Source organism: Struthio camelus, chromosome 4 (assembly GCF_040807025.1).
Source record: "Struthio camelus isolate bStrCam1 chromosome 4, bStrCam1.hap1, whole genome shotgun sequence".
In the NCBI taxonomy this organism is placed as follows: Eukaryota; Metazoa; Chordata; class Aves; order Struthioniformes; family Struthionidae; genus Struthio; species Struthio camelus.
Window position 1 is genome coordinate 16,457,291 of NC_090945.1, and position 27,228 is coordinate 16,484,518.

The 27,228-nt window shown below is 36.4% G+C and overlaps 1 protein-coding gene across 5 annotated transcripts in view; it reads right to left on the bottom strand.

Moving 5' to 3' along the window:
• STPG2 (sperm tail PG-rich repeat containing 2) overlaps positions 1–27,228 on the bottom strand; it is a 233,848-nt gene that overhangs the window by 79,534 nt on the left and 127,086 nt on the right. For 4 of the 5 annotated variants that reach the window (XR_011140840.1, XR_011140839.1, XM_068941604.1 and 1 more), the window contains exon 10: positions 13,080–13,195. Coding sequence is in view for 2 of the 5 variants with exons in the window: in XM_068941604.1 (XP_068797705.1) it covers positions 13,080–13,195 (116 nt within the window). In the remaining 3 variants the exon portion in view is untranslated. Of the gene's footprint in view, positions 1–13,079; positions 13,196–13,431; positions 13,545–27,228 lie in introns of those variants that run through there. The other variant, XR_011140841.1, reaches the window with a different exon arrangement.

Genomic DNA, 27,228 nt, shown 5'->3' on the forward strand with positions numbered 1-27,228 from the left:
CTTCTCTGCACACTTAATCCCCTTGCTAAAATTTGTTGTAGCCTCACTTCCCAGTATTCCTTCGAAGGATGGGACTACTACAGTTTAAGGGTTTTATATTTCTATAATATATTGAACAAATTTTCAAGGTTATACCTAGTTTCATTCTGTCTGTGCCTAACATACAGGGAGATCTTGTAGCTTTTCTTTTCTAGTATGAGTTCACAATCTAAAAAAGATTCTGAAGCAAAATAGCAACGAGATCTGCCTTGAGTGGGTAACACAGTAAAGAGTCACAGTCATCTGAAAAATCTCAGCCTTAATAATCAAATCTGTTTTCTTGGTTAAAGAAGGAGGCAATGCCTCTGAGTATATTCTTTTCCAAAATCCATTGCTAAGTTTTCCTGAAATTTAAGAGAAGCCTTTGTAGCAATTATTGGAACATGAATGATATGATACATTTTGACATGACTTGGAAAATTTAAGTCTCCCTTCTTTGTGCATTTTTATGTAATACATCTTTTGTTGTGTTCTTGTAATCTCATAAAATCTCACTGACAAGTTATTTATTACAGAGAAGTTTAGCTTGGGGTTTCTATTGGCATGGGGTTTTACAAATGGAGATGAGACAAGGGAGAATGTTCATTTTCATGATAGTGTCTTTTCCCCATAATGATGATAATAATTTGTCCCATCTGTCTAGATCTAATTTAACAGTGTTTATGAGTGGTTGAAGATGGATTTTAATTAAGTCTTGTAGTTGCATTGGTATGTATTTTAGTCCCTGCAGGGATTATTTAAAATTCCAAGTTTCAATATTGGGTATGTGACTACTACATCATGCGGGAAGCAACCTGGGCTTTAAGCAGTTGTATCCAGATCTGGCCCATCAGTCAATTAAAATAAACATTTCTGGAAGACCAGAAGTTCACTGTTCACTGTGTCCATACCCTAGAAGCTGGTTTAAGCTGCCAAGAGTCAAATATCCAAGGTAAAATGTGAATAAGCAGAGACAGCTTTATGATATTTCCATTGTAACAAGGCTATTATTCCAGTAGAGCCCTATTATATACAAATACATTTCTAAGCAGTTTTTTTTTTTTTATCCATTGAAGGTCTTTGCCTAAAATTTAACGTCATATTATTTCTCATAGTTCTTGCAACCTTCAGCTGCAGTATAGGCCTAATAATAAAGAGCAAATCTACTGCGTTCAACTACCTGAATGTAAGGAGCTTAACACTAAAAACATAAGCTGCTTCTTTGGAAGGAAATTCTGGAACATTAGACTGCCTACAGCAGTGGTGTGATGTAGGGCGTACTGATACAGAGGGCCCTCTCAAAACTGATACCACCGTGCTACTGCTCATGTCCTCACTCAGGCTTACATCGCATCTGCATCTTTGCACCTCCATCAACAGCAACAATTTAAAAACTACTGACTCTGTTGGTCACTTACGACTTACATGAAGTTCAATTTTCACATTTAAAAAAAAAAAAAACAGTGTTTACAGATGTACAAAGTTAAGGCTTAAACTTAATACTCAAAGCTCTGGTCATTTCAGCAGATGTAATTTACAGTAAAATTTCATGCAGACGCTCCACACATTCTTACAAAAAGCAAACTTACTGTTGAGGCATGCACTTTTGTCAACCACCACATTTGGGTAGTGGGGCGGTGTCAATATACATGTACAATAAAAGTATATGCATTATTTGATTTTAACAATATTAGAGAGCACACTGGCTATGGAGATAAGAGCATCTTGCAACTTTTATAAAATTTAAAATAATGCTCTTCAGGAACCATTTAGTTACACTGAGTGTGATCACCTTATCTAACCTTATCTGTGTAAAAATAAATCTGATGTCTAGTCCAAACCAATCTCCTAGACTGGCTCAGTAGCCAGTAGAGACACCTAAGCCACTGCAATGGATGTCTCATTCCAACCAAGAGACAGGCTTAGCACATGTGGAATACATACCCTCTTAGGGTACTTTCACCTCTCAACTGACTTTATAAAAAGCCTAAAAGTCACTTTACCCGAGTCAGATGGCTAAATATAATCTTAAGGTTTAGGTCTGACTGCCTCTGAAAGCGAGAGAGAGCCAGGGCATTCTTACAGAAAGTCCTCAGCACCTCTCAGCATGAAGCCTGAGTAGCTTTAAAGTACTGCCTGGAATGGATACCCAGTACTGAGGAAATTTCTTTATTTCTGCTATAAGTTGTAACATAAATACTAAAAACCTACAAGCCAAAGAAGAGGACAGGTTTGTTTATAGATCCAAAACCTTGTGAGCAATAAATAGCCGTGGAGGCTCTGGCTGCTGATTCTCTGACATTACACTTCCATTCAAAGGAACAAGTCATCCTGCTACGCAAATGGTAATACATTACTCCTCCGGAAATCAATAGGAACTTTGCTATTGACTTGAGCAAGAGTCAGCTGCTGCCCGTTCACCATTACTGATATTGTCTTCCGTTCTTTCATCCGCCTATTTACCCGTGTGCGTTTTCACACCCTTTCAAGAACCTACAGACTGTGGAAAGTTGACGCTATCAACTCAATCAAAGTACTTAAAAATATAGATTTAATGATAGCCAAATGCATCTTTCAAGTTCTATTGGTTTATTCTGCTGCCTTTGCTGTACTGCATAGGGAAAACTATCATAGACTAAAATGTCTCATTAGTGTGCAAGTATAAAAATAATTCAAAATGAAAAAGTTTTGCTCCAAATCTCTATTTCTACTGGAGAAACAGATGGGCCTCTTTTTCTTTTTAAGGTACTGAAAATGAACGGAGAATTAAAGACTATTGAATGTTACTTTAGGATTAGGTATATTGTTTCAGAAGAGTAAAAACAAAATTTAGAAGTTCACAAAGAAAAATGATACAAAAGGGACGAATGAGCGTGAGTTCGGTAAGGCAACAGTGAGCCATTTTGTACTTCTAAAACTTTTGAGGATGCCATATAAAGCACAGATTAAGGAGAATCAGGGGACGCAATTTATCTGGTTCTGTAAAAATCTTTTAACATCATCACTTTTACGAGATTGCTAAGGAAAACAAGTAGACACGGGTCATAAAACATTTTCATGGAGTGAAGATTGGACAAAACCCCAAAATGCTACCAATGAATACTCAAAATTATTAACATTAATTACTGAAGGGCCTCAAAGTTTCAAGCAAGAATTGTTGTTAACATTCATGTTGGGTATGGTAAAGTCATAACACCAGACAGAATGAACCAGAAGTTCATTCCAGCAGTTTCAAGAAAAACGAAATGGGAACATAACACAACAGAAGTTACTAAATAGTTTTAAAGTATATGGTGATTTCACATGCAGCATACCATAGTTCCAGTTTTGAGTATAGCGACCATATAGGTAAAGACTTGCTACAACTGCAGAGGAAAAATTAAGCGTTCATTACTTGATGATAAAGGTAGCGTACTTATTATATTCCTATATAAGCCCCTTCCTCCAGTGCCACAAATCCAGAGTTGCCTGTTTTCTAAAGGAACATTTTAAATTTTGACTGGTATGTTGTGCAAGTCCTCCCACTTCTTTTGTAACTGCAGATCTGCGAAAATCTTGCTATGACACTCCTGACCCCGAAAATTACGTGCAGCTGTCTGAAACTGGAAAATTATGTACAGCTAGAACTGAAACAGGTTCATTGGGCAGAGACAGATGTCCAGAAAAATTCCCCATGCACAATTTGCCAACAGCAATGTGCCGTGGCCTAAAAGGTTAAATAAAAATGCATAAGAACCCTCTGCGGGACAATTTCTGGAATATTTTATTTATTGTTTTTTTCAGGATTACTGAGACTCAGAACTAGAAGAATTTCAGAAGGGCTGCAAGAGTGACCAAAGGCACACAAAACTTCCTTAACTAAGTGTGCTAGGACTCGTCTACACCCAGAAGAAAGGAGGGAAAAAAATATTATAACAGAGGTCTACAAAAACATGAGAAATTGGGTAGGCAGCAGCATTTTGCTGCTTCTTCCAATAAGAGATCTAAGGAGCACCAAATGAAGCTAACAGATTTGAAAGAAATGAAAGGAGGAGATTGTTCATAGAACATGTAGTTAAGCTGCAGCACTCCTCGCTACAGGATGTTGTGGATGCCAGAAGTTCACATGGGTTCAAAGCGAGACTAGACAGCTCCATAAAGGAGAAATACACCTCAGGTTTACTCACAGAAATATTTAGAATTACAATTCCAGCTCAGAATCTCCTTGGGATGTAAATTGTTGAATGCTAGGAGAATTATTCATGCAAGTACCACTCCTAATTTGCCCCAAGTTTACATATTCTGCTTAGAGAATGTAAATTGTAAATGTAAACATAAATTGCTTTTAACAACTGCTAGAGACAGGATTCTGGGCTATGAGCCTTTACAATACAGCCATTCTTAGGAAGTCTTAGTTTCGTAAGTTATACAAAGTGGCATCACTCACCATACCTACCTCATTTTTAAGGCAAATCTGGTGTAACAATGAATATTACATTTTCTTCATTTGCACAATAAACTGGACTTTCAGCTGTGTATATTTTTCCTGTGTCTCAGCAACACCCCGCTTACTCACCTTTAAAGCCTGGATAGACACAATATAGTAATCACTGTAGTATTACGGTCCTTACTCAAACTAATCTGAAGCCAAAATAAACTGATGCATAGTAGCAAGATGACATTATTTCCAGCGAAAAATCACAACCCTTAACTGGAGCAACCTAATTTTCCAGCAATACAAACGCTAAAATGTCAGCAACGTACAGAGTTTATCTGTTGTGGAAAACTTTCCTTTGTGCATCTAATTAAATATAACGTTGGTTTGGAAATATTATTTAAGTGAGAGAGATTATGTGCTGAATGCCATAAAACTTACTGGAGATTTTTAAAGCCCGCAAAGTGCAACTCCTCCGAAATCCTTAGTTCCAGCACATAATGACCTCAAAGCCTGCTCTTTGCAGGTGATAAGAAATACACAGCTTTACAGGAGCCTATCTCTAATGCAAAGGCATACATTTTCCAACACCGTATAATTTTAATAGTTTAATATTAAAGAGAGTAGAAAATACAACTTTTTAAAATATGCTGCCTGATATCTATAGATGACAACCTTGTAATGCAATTCTGTAAAAATTCAAACTTTAACTGGAACACTTCAGCTAAGTGCTGCAGGAAGAAGTATTTTGTATTATATCAGTTGGTTTCCTGTTCCCTTTCGAATCAGCCTCAATCAGTGCTGTAGCATTGTACTCCGAGATATAACACAGCTAACAGTTCTGACAAGATGAACGATAACGCACTGGATTCAGATTAACTATGCCGTACAAGAAGTCAGATAAAAAGGAAAATCAACAGCCCAACAGTATGCATTCATATTGCAGTGGTAGTTTTAGAAATGCTAATTAGATTAGAGAGAAAATTGTCCTTTGTGCAAGAGTAAGGTCTTGCATTCTGATGGCCCAAGTAAATGCCATCTTAAAGAACCGACAATATATTGCATCAAAATTATCCTTGCCACTACAGTAGGTACAAAAGTTTAATTATTATTCTAAGCTAAACCTTCATCTTTTTTCTCTTTTCAAACAGATCTCCCCACCATAATTGTCTTCCATTGTTCTCCTTCAGTACTTCTCTTGATTCTCTCCAAACCCCAAACCCTTCCCAGCCTACTTGCCTTTCTGATACCAAATCAGAACTCTAGAAAAACAGAGAGGAAACTGAGGAGCTCTTCCCCCAGTTCTAAGACAAGGTCTGAGGTATCTTTATATTTCATTAGTCTCACAGAAAGGCTATTCAGCTGCATGGACCACAGCTCTGAACCAGTAAGCTCATGTTTACATTCCCTACCGGCTGAAATGTTATCCAAATGTCATCAACCTCACCCCACTGCTTTCCATGAGATCCAAGTCTCAGATGGCTTCTTGACAACTTACTATGCGTAACAGTATTAATTTATCCCCATCAAGGTGGGGAAAAAAAAAACCTCTTCCAAACATTTGGCTCTTTATCTAGCTATAATCTTTAAATCCACACTCTACCTAGCCACATTTGTTCAAAAAAAGGAAAAAAAAAAAGTTCCCTTCATTAAATCCCATAGAAGATTCAGTCCTTCCTCTCTGTTCACATCATTACATGTATTTTCAATATATGTGCATATACTGTTTTCTTTTCCCCAGAGTCCCACAGCTTCACTGTTTGTTTTGCCTGCTAACAGATTCTCTAGCCATCCTGTAATTCTGATAATGTTGATGCCTCTACTCTCATCAATATATTTCAGTGAACAAAAAAGGAAAAAAGGAAAGCCTTCATGAATCACTTAAGTGCATTTAAGTGCAAGAGTTTCACCGGAAATTGCTTACTATTTGATCAAATTTTGTGCATTCAGAAAGAAAACTATTACTTTTCCGAAGTATTTTTTATGAGTTGGTACCAAAGGTTACTCCCACAGTAATCAGCAGGATGATTAACAACAGGCTTGTCAAGCAAATTGCATTCTTTAAAATCATTATGTGAAATAGTTAATAAAGGAAAAATAGTACATCCAATACAGTTTTGCTACACCTATTTTGAGGTTTTTCATTTGTTTTGTTTAAATCTTGCCTAAAAATAGCTTGATAAATCTAAATACGGAAACTTAAGTAAATATCCTTCTTTTCAGAAGTGGTACATAAATACAAACTTATTAATTAAGACAAAATACAAATACTTACATCTTTTAGAAAGGGATAAAAACCTTGTGCATGTTATTAAATCAAAGGGAACTTCTAACTATGGAACTCTCATTAAAGCAAAACACAAAAAAAACCCACCACCAGCTCAGTGTGGAGCTTTGCAAACTTACTCAATAGTATTTTTCCTTTGGGGGGGGGAGGGGAGGGGTTGGGAATTCACATTGATTTTTGCACTTAAATAAAAGGAAAGCACTCTTTGTTCTCAAAATGCAAACAGATGTAAAGTGATTGAATTACTGTTGGTGGTTAGCTCCATAAATGCTACCAACACTGCTGTAAAAGTTTAAGAGCCCCCTGATTTGCACAAAGAACATTAATGGTTTGTGCAGTGTGTAATTAAGCTACATGTATGCTTCCCTCAGGTTAACAAAAAAATACCAAATTTCCACCAAGTAATAGTTTTGTTTTTTAAGATAGAAACGTCCACTTTGTTTGCTTACTTGGTCAAATAGTACCCCCTACATGTGAAAAGGTCACTGCTAAAGTCATTGATAAATGAACGTGAAAATCCCACTTTATGCATAGCACTTATTATGTTCATCTGTATCACATTTTTTACAGTTAAGATTCAAAGATTTTAATGGGAAAAGAGTACAAAATTATTAATCAAATTTCAACAGGAATTTAACTCTATTCCATTCTCCATGTACTCTATCATGAGCAAAGTCACATCCATAATATTCACAAGTACTGAAAAATATAGACATATATTAAACTCTCTCTCTGTATGTATATAAATATATATATATATATATGATAGGCCCCATTTGCTTTTTCCAGCAAATGAACTCAGAACTGGCTTGCCTGAAATTTTTCCTGTCTCCAAAGCTTTTACTTCCAACACAGTTATCTCAAGGAATTACAGGACCAATGAAGCTTCCAGAGTATATTAAATTCTGGCACAGAGTTTTTCTCAAGTTCCTTACCTTCAAAATTAAGTAATGGATCACAACTCCATAACGGTACAAATAGTTTCAGTCTGTTACTATATTCTAGGGATATTTAAATCAGCTTTGCAATTACTGTAGCTATTGCTTTATTAACTGTCTATACCGTCTGGAACAAATGATGAACAGAGAATATAAGTTTACTACTTTTGTTTTACACCCTTACAGATCATTACATCTCCAAGTCAGTGACCCTAACTGATCAACACACAAGAGTCAATCAGAAGACTTTGATGAACTCAAGTAGATGAACATATTTCTGCCATTACTGTGTGACTTAGTCAGATGGAAAGAATAATTTCATTCAGTTGCCATGACCAGTTATAAAAGCTACTTCAAACAAAAAAAAAGTTTAAAAATTAGGATAATAGATTTGTCAAAGAATCTGTATGTATTCTGCAAGCATTATCCATAACTTTTCTTGACACGGAAAGGGGCAGATCATTTAGATAGAAAAAAACATCATAACAAACATTTAGAAATGCTCAGAAAAGTTTACAGTGCTACACTCTTGATTTGCGTTCAAAGGCTGCTCAAAGAATTCTATGTCTATATCCAATATTCCTTGTCTTAAAGGAAATAAAAATTTGTATTTTTCTGAAATGTTTCTCTATTAATCAAAAACTTCCAAAGTGCCTGAAAACAGCATTTATTCATTATGAACTAGGAAAGCCTTGGAAGACACAAAAAGCACGTTCCGCTAGGAATCCAGCATGATAGATGTTGAACGGGTCACCCCACTCAGCATTGAAAAAAACAGTCATTCAGCCTGAAAATCTTCCCCTAGCAGCTTATTATTGCATCACCTAAACAAATAAAAATGTTCATTTCCTTCAATAAACTGTAACACTCTCTCTCTTAGCCAGTTATCCCAGTCTTCCTTCTTAAATGCCATCATTTTTGAGCTCTTACATTGACTCTTGTGACTGTCAGTCTGTCTTACACAGCTGTCCTGCCACCTGTACAATACCTGAGCAAGAAGCTAAGAATATGAACGCACAGGACAACGGAACTCCTTGCAGAGCTAGAGGACAAGCAGGGAAGGGGAAGGGCACAACGGTAAGCGTGACTTTGGTGAACGTTTTCAAAAATGCATACTAGAGCCTTTACTAAAAGCCCAGCAGTCCTACTGGAATCCCAAATCTTTTGATGGTCAAATCAGCAGGCAAAGGAGCAGTTACAGCAAGCGCGGGCTACAAAGACATCAGCAGGGTTAACAGGTGCCTCACTGACCCCCCTCTCTCCTCTAAGGAATTCAAGGAATCCCCTTCACGTGGAGAACTCAAGATTACCACTAAACCACTCAGCCACCAGTTCCAAGAGAACACACAGAGCTTTATCCAGAGCTGTCTCTAATGAAGGGAACTGTCTTACATGCTCCATATAATCTTTAAAGAAACCTTGGCAGGCCTACCATTCCTAGCTACCAAAGAATTATCAAGATTAACCAACACGATCTACAAGCTCCTTGCCACCCAAAAAGCCCATTTCATCTACAATACAAAACACTTCTCACTATTCGATGTTATACGACATAAATTACTTTCACGTCAACAACTTTTTAGTCATTGTCAGTGTCACCAGCCCACACACTATCATCCCCTTTCAGGGTCCCATCCTCGTAATAAGGTCTTGCGTATTAACAAGACCGAAACTAAGTGTACCAGACAAGTGACCGTAAACTAATCCTTTTTGGCCTCACTCTAGACTGCTTTTCTTTTAAAAACCAACATGGTTTCACTGTGATGGCATTTCATAAGCTACTTTTAAATAATTGTGCTACCAAGCCATTTTGTACTTGCATTATACTGATGAAACTTTTATCATTTGGACCAGATGCCTCGACTCCCTGTTGACTTTCATCATGAGATTAACAATCATCATTTCTCTATCAGACTCTCTCAGCAGCACACACATTCTAGTCCCACCTTCACAGAAAGTCAACATCAAAAACGACAATCTACTGTAACAGAGAAAAAACCCACAGACCAGCACACCTATATCCACCGAGTCATCAGCTATCTGAAAGACTTCAGAAAAGGTGTCCTTTATAGCTAGGCCCCCAAGCACCATCATACTTCTGAGGAGTACAAAATTCACTTTAATAATCTAAAAAGGACCTTTATCCAGCAATTATTTAAAGAGGACATTCCCTCAGCAAAGACAACCCTCCTAAGGAACAGAATATGATTTTGAAAGAGCTGACACAAGTGTCAGCCAGCATTTGTACTTAAAAACAAAATCATCTCTCCCCCAATCATACATGCATTGTCACATACTGTCACACTTAAGCACATGTAGAAAAAAGACACTGAACAGCTACCAACTAAAAGGTTTCGATTTTTGCTCAACAGAAATCATGACGTGAACCACTCCTTAGATGCTTTTAGACTTATTCTCAGAAGTAAACCCTGTTGGTTTGATATGCAACAACTGGATCTAGGCCATGCTGGAAGAGCAAGTCTAAAAATTAGTGATGCAGTCTCTCTGTCCTGAAACTGAAGGGAGACTAACAAAATGCTTCCCAGAAGCAAACTCAGAAATAGATTGATAACAACACTGTATGCCACAAACAAGGCAATAAGCGCAGTTATCGCTGTGGTGCAGTAACTATAGTCTCCTTCCCCACCATCAGCATGGGGGAGCCGGAAGTATCCCATGAAACTTGTACCTGACAGTAGCTTCTCAAGAAGCAGGTTGCTTCACCTTTGAACTGCCTCATGCTTCTCTGGTTACGTGATTCTCAACTGATATGCAGACGACTTCACATGAATGAGTTACCTCTGTAAATCTGCAGTGCACAATAATGGTGATGCTGCAAAAGTTTACTTTAAACAACATATAGACGTGAACAGTGCACAGTCACAAAAATTCACAGGTGTATAAGACATTTCACAGTGCAAAATCCCTGATGTGTATCAGAACCTGAGGGGTGCCCAGAACCAATCAGTTCATCCTCACTAGATTTCCTTTAAAAAGTGAGACCTCACTCATCTACCAAGCGTGTTGTTGTTTCATCAGATATGGCAGTTGGGTCCAATCCTTTCAGAATTTGTTCTTTCACACGTGACTTTTCTCAAGTACAGAGAGTTAACAATATTGCCTTCGTATCCTGTTGCCTAATTTCTCCTTAAGAAATCCATTAACTACACACAACAACAATTACAGGTTATTGCTGTAGTGGAGTCAATGGCCAGGGATTTGAACATAAGAATATGTAGGCAAATACAACACAATTGGGACTTTGAGTATGAGAATATGTCGACAAATACTATGTTTTCTTCCCCCCTAAAAGTACAAAAGCTTCTTGCTTAATCACCTCTGTAAGCTCTATAAGCATCCAATTACTTAAAGCTCTTCAAAACACAGGCTACACAGGAAAGACAACTTTCTAATTATTACTCTGTCTCCTATTTTAAAGGGACATTTTTTGCTTTAACCTTGGGGAACAGTTCTAACTAACCATATCTTTATCATCTTATAAGGATGAATACATTGCTCAGCCATTTCCTAGACAATCTTCATAGTGAGAGAGGCTAAATTAATGCAAACATTTAATTTTCATATTCAGTATTTGCATGACAAGAATGTTCATGCTGGGTTCATCTCCACCCTACTGAATACCGATCATTTCTCTTAAAGGGTCGTCTTGCTCCTTTTTCCTCTGTATGGATCAGCTTTGAGAATGTATACACATTATATGTCCTGACACCTTCTTCGTTTGTACCTTTTCCTTGGCTATCAGTGAGGTTGCTGAGGTCTTGCAAACCGATCAAAGCCTTGCACTGTCAACAGAAAAAGTTTCCTAAAGAAAGCTACTCTTTCAACATGATCCTACTACCAAATGTACCAAAGTTCATAGTTCAAATGAATTGAAAGCAAATATTCATGGCAGGTGCAGAGGGAGAGAAGGATAAATTGCCAACTGGTTGAGACCAGGGAAGGAAAATGAAGGTTTAAAAGGGGAACATGAGCTATACCCCACCCCCCACCCTCAAAAAAACCCACTTATCTCACCTACAGATGTAACACAAAATGTATAAAGAAAAAACATAATAAATGACCACTATCATTATACTTGGCAAAGGAAAAGAAATAGGAAGCCAGTATATTAGATGCTACACTATTTATAGTAATTCTAGCACTGAGTTTTGTATACCTGGTATCATAGAAAGCAACAAGTTATAAATGACTTCTGTATTATCCAGATTCAATCTTATTCTATGCTGGTGAATACAGGAAGTAAAACTATATACAATTCAAGATTGAGGCAGAATTTCAACTCAGTTTACAAAAGCTCATTCCAAAATTTGTTGCTTACATTACATTATATTGCATGAAAATATGACACTGATCTTAATAAGCAAAATGGCTAGAACAGTTTTTACAGTTTTGTTGTTAGATCTATGCATCTCTCCTTAAAATTTCCTCTACAAGTAAACAACCTCTTTAAAGTTCACTGCAAACATTTCTTCAATTCATTCTGAACGCTTGCCTAATATTAGTCTAATTTTCACATGTGAAAACATGCCATACTGAATTTGTCATCAAGGTTAGAAAAAACTATATCTCTAATCTCCTACATGTCTATAAAATATCATACATAGCAATATTTTTTACAAGCTAAATAAAACTATCTATACATTTTACACATACAGCTTAAAAAACTGGATTTCATATTTGTTGGTCAAACATCCTCAAATTTTACCACGTTATCAAAATTAGATCACAGAAAAAAGATGACATTAGTGCTGCCTCTCCTATAGCCTACAAACGTTCCATATTCAAGAAACTAAACAAAATTAGGACAAACATTACACTAAACAAAAAGGACTGAGAGAATTACTCCCATACTGCCAGGTTAAAGAGAAGAAGCATTTAACATGAAACAATGCCTCTCTACGTGATATATTTGATTCTGCTTAAAATTAATTTGCAGATGCTCTCTCTGATAATTTAAGGGTTTTATTCTTTTGCAAATTAAAATGAAGAACAAAAATTCCTAAAATTCATTATCTTTACCTGCACCAACAACTTTGCCTTTTTTATACTTGCAAAACATTTCTGAAGTTCTGCATTTTAAAAGTCCTTTATGGAATTGCATAAAACCTGATACTCAAATAAAACTGCAGCCACCAAGCTCTCTTAAAGCCAAGGTCACTGAGGACCTACGTTTCTACTAACCATAATGTCCCACCTTTTTTTTCAGGAGGAATAATTAATTAAATAAGAAATTACTTATAAGTAATTGCTTGATGTGATATTATATCTACATATTGATTGAGTCCAAAAACGCTGTTAGCTTACCTTTGTATTAGGCAAATTTGGAGTACATAGTTATCAGTCTAGCTGTGCTGGGACAGTCAGCCCCCATACAAGGGAAATAATTGTAATACTGACAAACCTGATATGCTCCAGGGCCGGGAGTATTCTCTTTTCGTTCCTTAAAACGCTCCACCTTGGAAATACACGGAGAAACGTGGGAAGCTGAATTCGTCACAGGATTGTATGTTCCAGGACCTACAAATTTAAAGAAGAAGAGTGATGACATTATTAACATAATAATTTTTTCAGGCCTGAAACATGTCTTCATCATCTGATTTTATATATAGACATACATCTTATTATCTTTTGGGGAAGAAACACTCTGATAATATATCTGACCTTTTTAGAAGTAACATTTGTAGTAGTACCAGAAGCAGATCATGGATTTAAATTTTCTGAAAAAGGCTATAAATGAAGTAGTATAAACTTACTCATATCATCCTGACAAAGTGGATTAGCTTTGTTTTAGAAGAATTATCAGATGAGAGGTACTATTTCATTCTCCATTCTACGAGGTCTTTGGTCTATCTGGAAAACACATTAGCTACCAAAGAAGGGAAAAAACGTGATGACAGTAAAATAGTAGAGAACCAGGCGATATCTAGACAGAACATTAGGAAAGGTGAGCTTGCAGAATTAGTTGGTATTAATATGTTTTTTTTTTTTCCCTCCAGTCTATCTAGACTATCAAAAAGGGAACCTATACAGTCCTCACTACTGCAGCTCTGCCCATGTTGGTTAATCCAGCCTCGCATGTCTGAGCAAGACAGCGTATTGCAACGTCATCTAATCCTACTCAAATCAGTCAAGTCTCCAAGCCTTGTCTAGGAGAATTTTCACCATTTTAGCCTCAGTTACAGTTCTCCCTGCTAACTCATACTTGTTTATTAGCACGCACAAGGCCTCAGTAAATACGTTAAAATGAACAGACAAAAATAACTGCTGTATGTCTACGTGCCTACAATCAATCTGGAAAGCACCACTGCTGAGGGAAGGAAGGTTTCCTTACTTTATATTCTGAGGGGGAAAAAAGAAATTGAAAACTTGAGTAAGATTTTTCTATTATTACAATACCATTATGGAAAAATTCTGATTCTGGATATACATATAACTTCTGTTAAGGAAAAAAAGGGGTGGGGAGAGACAAGGGGAGAGGAACAGTAGTTGGAAACAGACAGAAGATGTGTGTATCCCAAAAGACTGTTAACAAAACTGGCTCCTCAAAACCCAGACAACAAAACCATACTGACAACCATCTCAGAGTTGATGCCTGACGTCAATATAGTCGAAAAAACAAACACAAAGGCATACTAAGCAAGCATTTGACAACAGGCAAATTAAGTTAGGTACTTCACTCTCCTCCTTCAAATAGATTTTTATGAATATTTTTTAAAATTCTAGCAAATAATCCTACCGTGCAGAAAGATCTGTTTACTCAGGTATTGAGCATCATATGAACTTAATAACAAGTTAGGATGGATTTCATTTAATTAAATACAGAATTGAGCTAAAAATCCTTTCTTTCTAAAACATTAGGGTGAGATCATCCAAGAGGATATAAGAGTTAGGTGTGCATTCTCAATTTGTGCACCGGACATACTATGAAATTATGTACTTGCGTAACAAATTATGTGCTTGGTCATACCACCAGAAATTGGAATGGGGGGAAAATGCCAAAATGAGCTTTAAACGCTTTCAGAACAAAGATTTAATCAATTGTACGGATCGGACTGATAATATTCATTTCAAAACATGAGTTGTCAAAATATATCTTGGTGTCTCCACATCTGGTAGTTGAACAGTAGCCTTTTTTGCAGGAACCATTTCTTCTCATATTTAGTTTAGGGTGTGCACTGCTGTCTTCCAGCTTCTGAGAAATATTTATGATGTTTACGTGTACTTCTGCACAAACGTTGAGTCACATGCTTCTCCCCTCATTTAAAAACCATGTTACCTAACATAATTGCTAGAGACTTCATGCTACATTTTCAAGTGATTTTTTCTGCCTTTCTACTGTAGAATAGATGATATTTCTTAGAGTAATGTGATAGTTAACGGAAGACAGGAGCTTTATGATTAAATTAATTTTAACCATAAAAGTGGGAGATCATTACATATGGATCACTAGGTGGGAAATCATCCTTTTATAATTTTTACTTTGCCTGTATGAAACCGGTAATTTTACTATGGATATATTTGCTCTGTTACTCTCTGATCTCTGTTCAAGCCCAGATGTGTAACATTTGTGATCTCAGCGATCTTTCCCTGTGTATTTGTACAGCGACTAGCACAACAGACCCCTCATCAGGGCTTCTAGACACTGCTGTGATAAAAAATAATAAGCAAGTATATTTCCTAGACAGTGTCCAGGAAATGACTACATGCAGGGCTCATTTAAACAATGAAGCCTATTTGAACAGGATCAGAATCTCATTTATCTAGGAGCTGTGTGTCTAGACCATGGTTAATCGGAATGGAAAGACAAATATGTACCATCTTACTGTCAAGATCTACTTGCGTTTCTACAACATGAATAAACGTTTTGTAGCGAACCAGTTTTGAAACCAATGTGCATGTAGTTTGATACTTAACAAGTTTTCTGCTCTTAGCATTTGTAATGATGTTATTGCTAAAAAATATTCTCATAACATGTATATAGCTTTTAATACTGTAAAATAATTGCAACTAATTACTTTCTGGATTCAAATACGTTATATTTTCAACTATCCTCACAGCACTGGGTGGAAAGAAAAAAAAAGACATCATTTGACAAGGTCAAAGCTTGAGGTCATCTTTTTCTATTCCTACATTATACCTGCCTTAAAACATTAAGCATTAAAAAGGTTTCTGTACTAAAAAGTTTTTATCCAAGAACATATTCTCAATTACATAAGCTGCTGCAATTACATATGCTGCTGCTCACATGATACAGGTCAGAGACTTGCATAGCCTCTCAAGCATATCTTCTGAGCTGAATTACGCAAAAGGTATCTTCAATTTATTTACTAAAATGCCACATTTTAATCACAGGTCAGTGAAGAATAAAAACTTCTCCTTACAAATCAAATACTTATGAAAAGTATGTCTGAATCCTGATTGGTATGTAATGGGAAAAATCAAGAGCAGGTGATTCTTATAATTATGTATTTTCCAGCCCTATGGTAGCTCACTCTCTATGAAATGTCAACCAATGCTACAGGGCAAAAATAGCAGAGAACATGAGGAATGGGTAATTTAAATTGAAAATCGGTGCTGCTGGCTTCTCAGGCTGAGCATTCTGCTACATCAGAAGAGGGCTGGAAAATGATTGCTTTTGCAAATAAGAGATTTAAAATCCAAACTAGACCAGAAGCATGAAGTTGTCCTTTGCAACAGGGAAAGAATTTATCATGCATATATTATTCACTTACTGGTAGCTGCTGTTACCACATTTTAAAATAAAATAAAATACAAAAGAAAACACACAACTGTGAATGAAAGCTGGGGCATAAAAAGGACATAATTAGAGGACATATTATAAAGTGGAAGGTGTAATTTCACATAAGAGTTTTAAGAAGTAAAATTCCTGATATGTTCTGATCTCCCCCTTAATTGCACTCTGATTCAGCCAAAATAAATGAAAAAATGAACGCATAATGGAGATAATATTTTCCCATCTAAGAAGCAGAAGACTTAACATTCTTCCAACACTTCTGTCAGTGAGGCATTAGGTAGACAAAAACCACGGAATAACAAAGACACATTACTAACAAATTGATACTATGAACAAAGCAGGAAAAAATAAACAAGGCAATATTGCATAGGGACCAATACAGAAAAGATTATACTAAACTTCACTGGGTTTGTGTGAACTGATTTCTTTCTTTGTTTACAATAACTCAATTACATTAAGAGTTTCAGAGCTATTAGCAATAGAAGTGTTACTTGAAACACCTAGCAGGTTTCTCATGTTATAAGCACGAGATAGCACCAAAATATTAACCGTAAAAGATCTCTACACTTTATCATACAGCAAAAACAAGGCACACAAATCTTTAAAAATACTTAAACCTGAAGCCTTCTGTTAGGATGCAGTTGGGGCTACATTAATCTCTTCAGCTATATAGATGATTTGTTAAAAAAACCTCATTGGGACAATAATGAACTGAATTGTTTGAGCAACAGTTCAGAAAGTAACATAGCTGACACCAAGTTCAATTTGGAGCTGAAAACAGAATTATTAAGATTCACGTTCCCAGATTACTTTTCTTTTAGAGCCGTTAACAGTAGTTTTTTTTCTCTACTTCTTAAATGAGTAAGAGCATATATAGTTGAACTAATTCATTCAGTTCTTCAATTGCTAGGCTACAGAAGGACCACCCAGGCTAGAAATGTTATTTTATTTGGAATATGACATTCTAATACAAAAAACTAACCTCTTGAGCCACATTCCCCTCAGTCAAGGCGACTCTCTCTGTAACAGAGCAGCTTTTACATCTATAAGAGCTTCTAATTGGACTCAGCTGCATGTAATTACATCAGATGGCAGCAGAAGAGCCAGAATTCATGCCAGTTAGCTACATGAAAAAAAACATAATACAGCAGAGGCACTCAGGGCACTGCCTCATGGAAGATTATTTCTCTGTCAGGAAATTACAAATATATAGATATTACATAGCAACGTGTTCTCTCAAGTAGACATTAGGAGTTTGGGCAGACTCTCCTCGGTGATTGCCTAAGTTCTTGCATCTGTACGTATGGCCGCCATCTCTTCTAATGTCTAACTTCTTAAGTTCCTGCTGCAATGCGTGCCATAAATTCTTTCTTTAATGAATCATATATAATAAGAAATGCTGTCTTTTGCTCAAGTTTCTCCTCCCCTCTTTCCTATCAGTAACACTGATCTGCATACTGAAGTCACTGCTCCTTAGATGGAGGTCAAGCACAGGGCCTAAACTCCAGCCAAGAGAGACCCCTCTGCTCTCACCCTGTCTGGGTAGGGGCCTTGGGTTCCAAGGCATTATTAGATGCTCAGATGTGAAGCCAAGGCAACTTTTTTCTATCCAGTCTGAGAAAATAAGTGAAATTTTTCTTTCCCACTTTGCACAAGGACTTTACGACAATTATTTGTATTTTTGTCACTTCAAGATTAGATTTCTGTAAGATTTTCTACTATTGGAAAGCTGAAGACGGTAAATGAGCTGTTGCGTGTTATAAAGGATAAATCTGCAATTTCTGACTATACTAGTAAGCTTTGTCAATTCAAGGTTTAAGTTTTATATGCTTATCTAATGGATCCTTTCTCAGCTTATGAAATAATGCCCTAGTTAAGGAGATCTGAGGCGTAGTAAGTACAAGCTGCTGCAAGAATAGCCTTTATCTAGAGTCTAAACTTGGCAATCCTCTAAGCATGCTGCAAAGCTCATCTTTTACCATTCTCTGTTCAGGCTGTGAAAGTGGGTATATTCCTGGCCTGTGTTTATTCCAGTTATGCTGCAATTATTAATAAACACACAATGCTCTAGATGAACATTGATATAAATAGTGGGAAAGCATAGACATAAAAATACATTTTTATGATGTAGGCTTCTAAACAGCAGTAACCGAAAAGGTTTTACACCCTGTTTTTGGGAATTACAGCAGCAAGATTTCTGCACAGCACAATTTTGCAAACGTTGGAAGAGAGACTGTAGAAGCTAAAAAGCAATATCCACCAAAGCATAGTACCTTTTCTATAAATCAGTTAAGCTCTTTATCTATTTAAGCACTGAAACACTATTTGGGACCTGAGTTCAGAAAGAAAAAGGGGAGAGAAATGAGTAAGCAGCTTATGACCTCAGAGGAACATCAGAGGTTTCATTCTCTCCTGCTTCATTTCTTGGGATATCACTTACTTACATTCTTCACAAAGGTTATGCAAATTCTTATGGGAACAATCAGCACCCTCTTTGCACATATATAAAGACTGCCCAGGATATGGTACAACAGAGAATCAGATCTTGAATCTCTGATGGGAAACATTTAAAAAGAAAGAAACAAACAAAACACTCACTTATCTGTTTTAATTTTGGTGTCTGGAGCATTTAAATGCGATGTATAACATTATTTATTTCAGTATGTGGAAGTCAAAAACTGTAGTTGGATATAATTAATACATACACATGAATCAAAGCAATTTTAAGGGGTTAATCTGATTAAGGACCATAGAATTTTGCACTTTTCATATAATTTGCATGTTTCTGATTCATAAATATTATTAGCTCAGCAAGAAAAAATGTTTTGGAGAAAGGAATTTACTCCTATATTGTAGATAATGAAGACAGATCAAAAACTTTTGAATTAAGTAATTTACTGATGCAAATATCTATCCTTCGGTTGTAAAAAATGTTCTTTTGGTGTACATTATGCAGAAAGGTATGCAGAAAGGCAGCCAATACCTTTTCTAATAGAGAAAGACTGCTTGAGACTCTATAATTGCCATTATTTTTACAATTAAAAATAACAGCAAAGAAAAGTTAATAGGTTAGTTGCCGGTACAGAATTCTATAAATGCTGGGTAAGTAAAACATTTAGGTTAATAGGATTCTTTTTAAGAGGTTATAAAACCACCTGTTATCTGAGAGTAAGAGAAAACCTGTTTACTTTTCAACCTGAGAAACACTTTCTGGTACATGATCTGTCACCATGTTTGCTTCTGCATCCCTGTACGCCAACTCCAATTTAAAAGAAACAAACAAAAAAACTAGGTAATTTATTATCCTTCAGAGGTAACATAAAATGATATGTTCTTAAAAATTGATTTTTACAACTGAAGGCTATTGCTAATGCACCTCATCCCTCATTAAAAAGCTCTCTAACACACTACAATTATAATGTTGCATTTGTACCTCTACAGTCATTATAAAACTAGCATTTCTATTACAGAACCCTTACTTCCTGTAGTTTATAGTTTAGCCAGGTACCACTGAATACACCATCTGAGTGACAACTTAGTAAAAATGCATTTACCGTTACACTGTTTAAAGAGTATAAAGATTATGTTCAGCTATAGTGAAAATAATTGCACCATTCAATGGGTAGTCCCTAAACTAAGAATGGAAAAATGATTAGTATTAACGACCTAAAAAGGCAAAGGACGCAAGATTAACAGTAATCACAGTATCACATACGTATGAATATATACCTAGCTCATAATCTGCTCAGACCATGACCTTTAACTTTCTCTGGAGTGCCTGAACAACCACGGATTTTACACAGGATGCATGCATATATTTGTATCTGCCTGATTTCAAAAGGGATTGATATCCAGTTTCCCATTGAGTCACTTGAAAACTATACCACTTCTATGTCTTTGAATATCAGAAACATTCTTTAGATGCAGAACAGTACTAACATCTACTTAGGCAATTCTTAATTTTTTTCCTTTACAAGTGCTTGCAAGTTCAGCAATCTTGAACAACAAGACCAAAAAGTCTAAGCAAAAAAGTGAATAGGACGAAGATAAGGGAAAGACAGCAGTCCTGCCAGTATCTCAGTCTTTCTGAGTTGTTTCTATTTTATGATTTTTTCTAAAAACTTAAATTAAATAGGTGGTATCTCTAAGGTCACTATAGTTCTTTTTGCTCTCAGAAGCTGGTTTAAACTTAGCAAAGATGTAAAATATAGAAAATCAAAAGTTTTTTTTATATAACGTTTATTAGCTTTATTCCTAATTTCCTCTGTACTTAATTTTTCAGTTGAACTGTGTATGGTCTTAAATTCTGCGGAATCCTGTGCATGTCCCCAACCAGTCACAGAGACCCTACCTCCAGGCCTATGGATTTAAAGACAAAAGAACAAGAAAAAATAGCATCAATAATACTGAAATAATTTCTTTTCCTATGAAATATTTGGCTTTATTGTAGCACATGATGGCCTGATGTCGAGTGGTTTGACAAACCCTTCCAGAATGAATTAAGCAATCCTTTAACCAGACATGCACTTACATTAAAAACTTCTGTTTCTTCAGATAGGTGACAGCTGAGCTTGCTTTGTGGATGGCTTAAGAAGCATAGTAAACTACAAGTACCCTGAAAGCCCAACATTTATCTGACTACTTCCTTGTTTGCATCAGTGTGAGACTACAAGTTTTTAATGTGTTTGACCTTTTATTTACCAATACAATCATACAGCAACAAAGATGTGAAAAGGGAAAGAAAAGCAAATACAGGTTGCTTGTGTGCTCTTGTAAACATACGATTTTCAGTATGGGTCTCAGAGCACATCATGGTGTTCAAGCCTTCCTTAAAAGATGAAGCAATTGTTCTCTTTACTCTGAGTGACCTCTGCTGGTTAAAAAAAAAAAAAAAAAACCCTCCCAGATATGTAAACCTTACAACTCCCCAATAAAAACATATTTGCTGTTAAGTCAGGTACATACATGCACACATAGACACGCACCTGCATGCAGGTGAGTGGGTACAGATGCACGCACACACACATACTTTTCTTTAAATTAGCTACATTCATACTGCTGAAGTGTTTGCACGCTCAGCCAGTTATCGTGCAAGAAACATTGAATAAAGCTGTTGAGCCACTCAAGTTACCTCTCTCACAGAATCCTCTAAAGAACTGTACAGCTAGAACTTGGTTTAGAGGCAGAGTATTTGAAGTAGCAGTTACTGAATAATTAGTGGCACATGCAGTATAAGCCTGCATAAAACTTTCACATATAGATCTGGGGTAACACCATGGCATGGTTTCTTCCCTTCATCCTTTTGACAATGTCCAGTCATAGAATAATGTACAAATTTGGAAATCATCCTTCCAAATTTTGGGGAGGGTTTTGGAGATCATAATCTGATCTAATCCAATGTCATTTAACCATCGTTAACAGTAAGTAGAAATTAGTCTTAAGAGTGACTTCTAGTTTTATATAACCTTAATGGAACACAAATCAAATATACTTTATTTAATTTTCTATATATCAGAATATCATGTACAGTTTCTATTACATGCATATCTCTAACATAACGAAAAGTGGTTAGAGCTACGGTCATGAGAGCATTACAATCCAGAAAATGAAAGATTGATTTAAATTATATTCATTTACAGTGTGACATTTGCATTATAAAAATGTTAGCATATTACTAGATTAGAAATAGCAAAAAATACATCAAAATATTAAGAATAGTAACACCAAAGAGCTACCAATCTTGGTATCTATCAATAAATATTTCTGAAATAGCACAAAACATCTTTATAGAAACGAAAGATGTTTTATGCCTTTGCTATTGTAACTGATGTCTAAACTCTGAGGTAGTCATAAAAATGTGACAGACAGTTGATGCACTCTAAAGAGTTTTGACCAAGAAAATTATTGCAATTCATGACTGTGGATCAGTACAATATTCTATTTTATTTAACATCGTCCATGAAAAAAAGAGAAATACACTAGGTCTCTGCTTCAGCAAATACTGAAATCTATTTATATGCAAATAAGCTAGCCATTATTAGTATGAGAAGAGACATATGCATAAAGGAAGAAATAAATTATCACTGAAACCCTTAATGAAATCTATTTCGAAACATAACATTTTACAAGAGCCCTCACTCATGTAATATTTGTTCAAGCCCAGAAGGGAGTTGGGGAGTTCTGCACTTCGATGAGAACCAGTACTACATTATTTCCCATGCCAATTGGTTATATAAAGTGCATTTATCCTTCCGTTGGAACAACATGATAATTGTAAGTCTACACTTTCCTTACAAAGAGGCATATATTCATGCCGGATTGAAATTTTATGCTCATTTTCATAGTGGATATTTTAAATTATTCTTATTCTTTGTTAAATTATGAACATTAAGAATAAGGAAAAAGATCAGGATTGTTAATTTATATTCTGAGAATATGACTCCTCAAAGAATAAGACAATTTCTTTTCACGGCTGAAAATCCTAACTTGGATCCAGTGCTTTTAGTTAAAAAACACACCCACCTTCCTGACTATACATAAGATGCCCATAGCCTAACATCTGATTCACTGAATTAAAAACGTTAAATAATTCAACTGAAACATATAATGAATTCCTCAAAGAAAAGCAGGAAAACGTTTTAATCCAAAAACTCGTATTTACAGTCTTGAACACCTTCAGACTAGTGCAGATGTCAAGATGCTAAATACCAGTTCCTCTTTTTCCTTCAGGCATATGATTATTTTTCCTTACCTGAAGATGATCTCACAAAAACCACACATACCGGGAGCTAAGCATGGAAAGTTTGACACTCCACCATGTTTCTTCGAAGACACCAAAGATCTATTTTACTCCAGATTTTCACCATTACCCTGAAGCCCATTCTCTGAAAACATCATTTAAAAATAATAATAATGATCCTCTCTGTGGAGTCCTGTTCACTACCTTAGGACCCTCATTCAGCACAACCAGAAAACCCCCCCGTCTACTTTAAATAGCGGCCGCACCCTTTAAAAGCGCCAAGACAAAAATACCTCAGTGTGCTGCAGACAGAGCAGAAGTCTGCTGCAACCACCACCAACATATGAGCCTTTTGTTATACAGCTAAGCATTGCCGTAACTTTTGCAAGCATTTGGAACAAAAGCACTTGTAAGTATTTGTAGGTAACTGCAAAAGGGCAAATGGAGACTTGTGGCATGGTTGTGCAAAGAGGGAAGACGAAAACATGTGCAAGCAGTAAAGGGTAAGAGCAAAGGATGTAGAACAAGCAGGAAAGATGTGGAGTCAGAACAAGTCCTGGTCCCAAAAATGAGATGAACTGTCAAGAGCAGATGAAATCCTCTCCTTTTTCTTTTGAGGAGGAGGTGAGGAGACCCCCCCCCCAAAACCCCAAAACACAAACCACGAGCAAAGGAAAACAGGGAAGAAACAGGTCACCCTCTTTGGCTCAGCCTCCTCCTCCAAGCATGCTGGAGCCCGGCCACCTCGGCCTCCACAGCCGAGACCAGCGAGGACCACGGCCACTCGAGGCACCGGCACGGCCTCCGCCCAAGGGCACCGTACGCGCTCTGCTAATGCAGGATATGATCGTTACGGACCATCTGTTTGAATACTCATTGGTAATGATTGATAACGAGTAAGTACTAATCATTAGCACAAAGCGTATTGCTAACGAGCGTCAGTCCAGGAAAGCGGTGCTCTGGAGTTTGAAACTGGCCTGATTTATCAGTCCCATCACAGCGGTCTCTAACTGCCCTTACTTACATACAGATATACGTTTATTCAGTTGCAATAGTGCATACCTACCAAACGAGTGTGAAATTACTAGTCCCGCTGCGACCAGAAGATTTGAATGTACATGTTATTTCTGTAAAACTAGAAAAATGTCTAATGCAAGGAGCACATCAAAAATCCTTCCCTCATCATTTCATTATGTCATTTAAGTATACATTTTTCTCTTTATTTTTAATCTGCTTAGACATAAGTTCACTGTGATGTTTATTAGGGAACAGGATATACTCATTTTTCATCTGGCCCTTACTTCCTAAATAAAACAGAATTTTTAAGAGATTTATTACATTGTCACTGAGCTTCTTTCAGATCTTGCTAAGTTAGCAGTTCCAGATGTAATCTTATCCTGAACTAGAGTTTAGCTCTAGCAACGGAGAGCCAGATCAGTAGCTACTATAGGTTAAAAAGAACTTTAAGAAACACGGTTGCACTATCAAATGACATAATTTATGAATTCATGGTGACACCTCAAAAAGGGGGCATTTACCTATACTACTTTCAGTCAAATTTTGAACAATTACTATCTCTGTCTCCAGTATCTGTGGTATAGAAATAAGGAAAAGAATAAAAAAAAAATTAAAAAAAGAGAGAGAAAAGAACAGGAAAGTGTCCTTAATGGGTATAATTAATCAAAATCACACCAGTAAAAGGCCATTACAGCATATTTAACTTCATACCACTCATACCACTCAAGTCAATCTCTAAAATCATGTGTTAATTTCCATTCAAGTGAAATTAAAAAAAAAAAAAAACTAAAGATTTCCCCTGCACACACCTCTTCTTTGACCTTTTCATTGATCAAATTATCTCATATTCCCTTAAAACCTTTCAACTACTGTGACACCATTAGAAAGGGCACAGCCACTTAACTCACTAATGCAAAAAAAAGCCAACAATAGTGTTCATAACACTACTAGAAGGATGTATTTTTCAAAGACTGTGGCCTCATACCTCCCAGTTGCTTAGAACCTGCAAGCTGCTCAGTACTAAGTACTTTGTCAAAATAAAGTTTAAACACTGAATATACAATGAAGAGAAAAAAATGAGCAATTTTTAATACTGCAGTCCTAGATAGGGAGAATGACTTTTCCTTGAGAATCGCAGAGATCTGCACCAGCACTATTGCATTGTATCTTAGCAAGTGATATATATTTGCATATTAAAGAAATGGCTATTTCAGATTTTATCAAAACAGGAATAAAATCACTGAATGACTGAACGCCACTGACTTTAGTGGAAGTGGATTCATTAAAAGCTTCAATTGACTATTTGAGCAAAAAGTATACTTCATAATCTCTGTTTCTTAGGTAAAACGCAGATCTGGAACTAAAAATACATGATAAATAAACCTGCGCATATATGTGTATGAGTACTATTTTACTACATTTTTATGAAGTCAAAATAACACACAAGTATGATACAGTATTTATAGGCCTTATCTCTGAAACAGAGTATATAAAATATATATACACTCTGGATTTCTTAGGTTCGCCATAACCAATTTTATGCTCACTTAGACTAAAGCAGGCTAGAAATTGTTACTGATATTACAGGACATATTTAAATAGCATATGTGTAACTACCAGTCAAATTAACAAAAAAAAAAGTCACTGTGCTAGCAATGAATGGCTTAAATGGACAGAAGAAAGTGATGGTTAATCAATATTCCCAGCCATACCACTTGAATCCTCAGAGACAAGAAGAGTCAGAAGAGTATAGCCACTTCGTTGATTTTAGTTATGTGGTTTGTAGATAGGACAGTATCTTTTAGATTCACTGGTATCATTTTCCTGTACTATCTCCAATTTTACTAGTTGGTCAAATAAAGGATATTACCAAAAAAAATGTTTCCTTGCCTACTTAACATGCAGACGGGAGCATTACTGTACAGGTAAATGCAGAAGAATATTGAGAAGATAGGCAATGGAAGCCAGACAAATTGTTTTTGTAAAAGCAGAAGCATCTGCAGAGCACGCTGACCATACATTGACTCATGATCACACAACCAAGCTGGTGCCAGCGAGGCACCGCAGCTGGGCTTTGATCAAGATTAGTTATGAGCTCATTATGCTTACTGCGCATGCATGTAGTCCACAAAAACCTCACATAGTGCCCCTTCTGGGGCTCCTCACCCCGGACTGATGCTCAGTGGCACCAGGGACTCTCCCGCTACATTATTGCCTTGCTTGGGAAATTGTTGGGGAAACCTCACTGAGATGCGGAGGTAATAAACGTTCAATATCAACCATAGTGTGCCTTGTGTATGTGTATCTGCCCCTGCCAGGAATCCAGGCATTGCCTCCGCCTTACAATTACCCAACTTTCCAAAATCAGCTTAACCAAATAACCACTCCACAAAAACATTCTTCCTCTGCAAATGCTCAAATCTGGGCTCCAAGAAAGATCTAAAAAACATATTTATGTGTGGGGAAAGAGATAGATTTTTTTCATTGGCTCTGTCTTCAAAAAAAAATCCTTCCACTATCAGTTAAGCAAGTCTTAATAGCACTTCCCACTATAACAATCCCCAAAAAAGATCATCACGAAGATTAGGCATTCCATTGTAGATTCAATCATACTGGGGACCATTACACTAGGAAATCAAGTGAAGTGCTAAGCAAAATATGCAACCACAAATTCTTTCTCTCTCTCACTCAGAAGAAATTGCACAAGTTTTAACATCCAAAAATGAGCAGTTAAATCTGCAGACAAAGCACGAGCTATAGTAAATCAACCACTAAGACTACATTAAGGCAGCTAACAGGCTATTCTCTGACAGTTCCTACTATGAAGGACTATAAAGATGATAGACCAACATAATTGTTTACCTTCACAATCAGCTTTGTCCCTAAATCACTCCTCCACCAAATCCAAGAAAAAAAAGATATGTACACATATTTCAAACATTTAGAGTTCAGTCCAGAGACACCCATTTCAGCTTCACCCATAGCAATCTTACTTTTCACAGCCAACACACGGTATACTGAGATGATCCCAAAATATAC